This window comes from Gavialis gangeticus, unplaced genomic scaffold, assembly GCF_001723915.1.
Source record: "Gavialis gangeticus isolate Ggan-Ray unplaced genomic scaffold, GavGan_comp1, whole genome shotgun sequence".
Classification (NCBI taxonomy): domain Eukaryota; kingdom Metazoa; phylum Chordata; order Crocodylia; family Gavialidae; genus Gavialis; species Gavialis gangeticus.
In genome coordinates, this window is record NW_017729027.1 from 37,149,287 (window position 1) to 37,154,824 (window position 5,538).

Below are 5,538 nucleotides of genomic sequence, written 5' to 3' on the forward strand. Positions count from 1 at the left end.
CCCCCAGTAATAAGAGTCTCTATAACATGAAAAACAATTTTTTTTATCATTTGTCCATGTATAAAATCTAATTATTAGGTGGGGGGTCATTCTTAAATTTGTCCTCCTTGCCCTTCCCTCCCTTCCCCCTGACCCCCTCCAACTACATCAAGGAAAGAAGTGGCAGAAGAGCCCTGAGATTAGACCCTGCCAGCTGATGGCAGATCAGAATAGCCCAGCCTTGAGTGTGGCTTTTGTTAAAGCATTAACAGTGTTTGGGGCAATAGTATAATTTCACAAACTAAGGCATCATTGCTTATTAGCTGCTAAAGTATTATATTTTTTTTAAATTGTAGCCACTGAAGAACAATCGTTATAGAATCAGTAAATCCAGATATGATTCCATAGACAGTTATCTTTCTGAATGCGGTGAAAAATACAATGACATTGATTTGACCATTGACAAAGAAATCTATGAACACCTAGTAAAAGAAGGTATGTGTACTGACTGAGACTGTTTAGTCTTGTAATTCGTCTTTGACTTCTAGTTTGTTGCACTCCTAATAGGACTCCTATGGAGAAAGCAAATGGGTGGTCTAGTCAACAAGTAAGATCCTTGGTCTGCAGTGATAAAAGTGCCCATTCCTTCAGCTCAAGCAGCTGATTTAGTGACATACTAACATTTGTCAAAAGCAACAGAGGGGACTGAGATGAAAAAATGACAGCTGTACTCATCCTTAATAAATGCATCCAATTGGCAACTAGTATTGTCCTTTCTGCAATCATGTTACTTTTTTTTAATGCTGATCATTTACTTCAGGTAGGATATGTAGGGTTGAGGAAGCCTTGAACAGTCATGTTTTCACCCTTGGTTACTGAGTAACTTGGCTATTTATAAATTCCACTTAAATGTCTCTGGTGGTAAACTTGATCTTGGGACTTTGTTTTATAGGAATTGATCATCTTTTGGCACAGCACATTGCTCACTTGTTTATTCGAGACCCATTGACTTTGTTTGAAGAGAAAATACATCTGGATGATGCAAATGAGTCTGACCATTTTGAGGTTGTATCTTTTTTAATAGTAATTTAATGAATGAATAGTCATAACTGCCTACCCTGTATTTTACTGCTTAAATAGCTAATAATATTGACAAAAGGAAGGTGTAGAGGCAGAAGCCAGGAATGGCTCATTTAAAACACCCTAAAAAACTGCACTGTGAAGAACTTTACTTTGAAGCTACAAGCATGCTGGGTTTTTTTATGTTCTAAAATGTTTGGTTTTTCAGTCAAGAGAAGTGAGGGCTTCTATTTTAGGACTTCTAAAATATAAACAGCATTAGAAGCTGCAGTGAAAATAAGAGAAAACACACGGGAGTAAAACCAAACCTCATCTTGTGTATAATTGGTATCTTGGCGAGTGTGACATACTGTCCTTTTTAGATGAGTAGGTGGTTACTCTTCTGCTTTTGAGTAGGACCAGCCAAGTTATTTCATATTCCATCTTTAACGTGAATATAATTATTTGTTGAGGAGTCAGCAAATATTCTTCCTCCCTTCCCCCCACTTCCCCCTTGTATATGCTTCATAGCAATTAATGTGTTGTCTGTAACATAATATCTTGTACCTTGCAGAATATTCAGTCCACAAATTGGCAGACAATGAGATTTAAACCACCTCCTCCGAATTCAGATATTGGCTGGAGAGTAGAATTCAGGCCCATGGAGGTAAGAAATAAATATGCTCAATGACATATTCCATCATAAATGGAAAAATACTAGATGTGCTATTCAGTGTCAAAACCTTAGTACTTATGGTATAATTTCTCCCCTGGGGATTGCTAGTCTTCTGAGATAAAGTAGACAATAGTGTTTAATCAGATGCGCTATTGGAACGTAGCCAGTGACACTAATAGGAACAGCGAGGGAGAAATTGGATCTATTTGTTAAACCAGCTCTAAATGAAGCTTTCATACTCTGAGTATCCATCACCTTTCTTCTGAGGTTTTATCCATACTAAACAAGTCTTTATGGCATTGCTACCTGTCATGTTGTGTTGTTTTGGGTTTTTGTTTTTTTTAACTCAACAGTATAATAGATCTGACATTTGTTTCCCCTCTTCTCCTTTCCTCTCCCCCTGTTCTATAATCCTTTTTCTCTCTCTTTTTTACCATAAGCTTCCCTGAGCCTTCTTGGAAGGCTCTTTGTATGATAAGGTGGCCCTTCAAACGTGTAACTTTTTGGCTTCATTTAGAGGGCTGAATTTGCAGAAACTTGTTTGAAGAAGTGTGCACCTGATTTCTTATGTTGAAGGTCTGAGTATGTGGGCCTTGCATATACACTTCTGCATGCTAAGTACACGTGTTCTTGCAAGTCCTTTGAAAATTTGATCCAAGCTGTTTCAACTTGATATTAAGTGACTTTATTTTTTCTGTTTGTAAGCATTCCACTGACTCTGATCCTTTGTTGTCTAGGTTCAGTTAACAGACTTTGAAAATTCTGCATATGTTGTGTTTGTAGTATTGCTAACCAGAGTGATTCTATCATATAAACTGGATTTTCTCATCCCTTTATCTAAGGTAAGAGTGAAAGCCATTGCATGAATTTTGAAACTTGAGATGCTCTTTCTAAACATTAAATCAGCAGCTGGCAGTGTTTTTGCAGCAGTGGGCCAGAATGACCTGGCATGGATCCAAAGCAGGCAGGTACTGGGACTCACAGGCTAGTGCTAGGACTCGGCCACTGCTGCTGCCACATCTCCCCACTGCCTGGCTTATGGTACAGCATTGGTGAAGCTTCTGGCTGTAGCACAGGCCAAGTCCCCTGCCACTGAACACCTTTGACATCTCCTGGCCCTGTGGGTCAGATCAGGAGAATGTTTAACCAATCTTCTATCATAAAAGTTAGGCATCTCCTATGATAAATTAGATTTAAATTTTTCCACAGGATGCCAAACTGCACTAGTCCTGTGCACATCTGCTTTTTCTTTAAAGGCTCACTTCTGCAGCAACCCACAAGTACCTGCACATTTTAGTGCATTTCACAAGTCACTAGACAAGTCCAAGGCTTATTTCAGCACTGCAGACTCACAGAAAATATCATTATGCCACCTTGCCATTAATTATTTACATAAAGAAATTAAATGCATATTATTAATACCTTTGCTTGGATTGTAAACAGTACTGTAATCCTTGTCCCAGAGCAAGGACTCTCACAACATGCATGTAGAACATCTTGCACATTGGGGCCTCACTACCATCATAACAGTTTACACAGTGCACCCTACTGACTGTAACAATTTGTCATGTAAGACTAGTTTATTAGGGCTGTGCAAAATTTTGGTAGCAGTTTCATTTCGGGCTGTTTCGGCACCCAAAAGACCAAATCCAAATCAAAACGGAAGGCTCTGAAATGTTTCGGACCTGGGCTTGCAGGGAAACAAAAACTAAGAGGAGTGGGGGAACGACTGCTCTGATATTGACATGTAGCTCCTAGTTCGATTCCTCAGTTCTGATCACTTCCCACAGCTCTTCCCAGGGGGCTCAAGCCCCCGATCTGCGTGCAGGGTTTCAGCAGGCAGCTGCTGCAGGCTGGGGCCAGCAGCACTGCTTGACGCACCCTGCGCCAAGCACCAGGAAGACTGCAATGCTGCCACTGGCTCCAGCCTGCAGTGGTAGTCCGCTGAAACCCAGCGCACAGATCTGGGGGCCCACACCCACTGGGAAGAGCTGGGGAATGATCAGAGAGCAGGGGAATCAAACTGTTGGTGGGGAATCCCTGCCACACGTCCTGGCTCCGCAGGGCGCAGAGATCCACTCCAGGGTCTCCTCCCTGCCGCTGCCCACCTCACGCAGCCCCACGTCACTGGGGTAGCATAGGGCGGGCAGCAGTGACAAGAAGACCCTAGCATGGATTTCTGCTCCCTGCAGAGCAGAGTTGTGCCGCAGGGAGCAGCAGGCTTGCTCACCTCTCTGCACTGCTTCCCTGCCCTGGGACCCAGTGTGATGGGGATCAGAGATCCATGCGGGGGTCTCCTCGCCTGCCCAGCTGAGTAGGACTGTGCAAAATTTCCCTTGCAGCCCATTCTAAACAGATTTGCAGGAGATTCAGCCAAAACGAAGCAGGACAGTGATCCGAAACACTGAAATGAATCACTGTCCTCTGAAACGGCTGAATCCAAAATTGAATTGAAACACACCTGTTTCGCACAGCCCAACAATTTATAATTTCTGCCATCTTGCTCAGTTCCACTGACCTCTGGTCTGTCTTATCTTCTCCTGTGCCTTGATGAAAGATCAAAGTCATGCTGCAGTTATTGTCTTGGTCTCAGCACTATGTAGAAATGTTTCCTCACGTATACAAGCTACAAGAACTGTATTATGGTTGTAGACTCCGGGATCCAGAAGTTTGGAAATGCCAGAATTATGGTTGCTCATGCAACCTGATTTCCTTCCCCACTCCAAGGACTCCTGCCTTTTTTAGGATGCAGGATGGATAATGATCCCTTAACGAGCAGCTGTTCAATATTGTTTTTATTATTGATAAGTATGACTCCATTCCTTATTTACTGAACAGTCTAGTATGTGCTGTGTCCGCTTCTATGTATTGAGGTTATAGGTAAAAGAAATGGCCTTACTTCTATATTGCAAAATCCACACACAACACTGGCTATTCCTTAAGATGTTGGCTTCGGCCAGTCTGTTAAGGATGGCCTCTTTAATAAACTTTTCTAAGATCTCCCCCAGGATAGAAGTCAGGCTGATGGGGGGCCTATAGTTAGCCGAATCCACTTTCCTCCCTTTCTTGAAGATAGGCACCACACTGGCCTCCTTCCAGTCTTCAGGCACTACACCAGAGCACCAGGAGTTTTCAAAGATCCGTGCCAGGGGCCTGGGCTATGAAGCTTGCCAGCTTCTTGAGTACCCTGGGGTGTAGATTATCAGAGCTGGCTGACTTGGAGGTATTCAGCTTCTCAAGATATTCCTTCATGAGGTCAGTATTTATGGAGGGCAGGGGATCTCCCTCACCCGGATCTCCCTGTCCCGTAGTGGGCATGGGCATCCCATGGGACTGATGAAAGACCGACACAAAGTACCCATTTAATAGGTTGGCTTTTTCCTGGGCATCAGTTGTCAGTTGCCCCATCTGGTTCAGCAAGGGTCCAATGTTGCCCTTGCTTTTCCTCCAGCTCCCCACATATCTGAAAAAGGACTTTTTATTGTCCTTGATGCTCGAAGCTAGCTGGAGTTCAGTTGCAGCCTTGGCTTTCCTGGCTTGCTCCCTGCAGGACTGGACCAGTGCAGAATAATCCTCCTTGGAGTTGAATCCCATCCTCCATCCTTTGCAGGCTTTTCTTTTTAGCCTTAGGAGATCTGTTAGGTCCCTGGAGAGCCAGGGGGGCTGCTGTACCCTCTTGCTGCCTTTTCTTCAAGATGGAATAGAATTAGCTTGTACATTTGAGGATCGCTCCCTTGAGGAGCAGCCACCTTTCTTGAACTCCCCTGTCCCTGGGGTCGTGGACCGTTAGGGCCTCACTGACAAGCCTCCTGAGCTTGTCAAAG

At 43.5% G+C, this 5,538-nt stretch overlaps 1 protein-coding gene across 6 annotated transcripts in view; it reads left to right on the plus strand.

The window, feature by feature from the left end:
* Positions 1 to 5,538, plus strand: part of GCLC (glutamate-cysteine ligase catalytic subunit) — a 64,308-nt gene that overhangs the window by 51,335 nt on the left and 7,435 nt on the right. For all 6 annotated transcript variants that reach the window (XM_019520567.1, XM_019520568.1, XM_019520569.1 and 3 more), the window contains 4 exons: positions 336 to 474; positions 932 to 1,044; positions 1,613 to 1,705; positions 2,452 to 2,556. In XM_019520567.1, the coding sequence (XP_019376112.1) occupies positions 336 to 474; positions 932 to 1,044; positions 1,613 to 1,705; positions 2,452 to 2,556 (450 nt within the window). The remainder of the gene's footprint in view (positions 1 to 335; positions 475 to 931; positions 1,045 to 1,612; positions 1,706 to 2,451; positions 2,557 to 5,538) is intronic.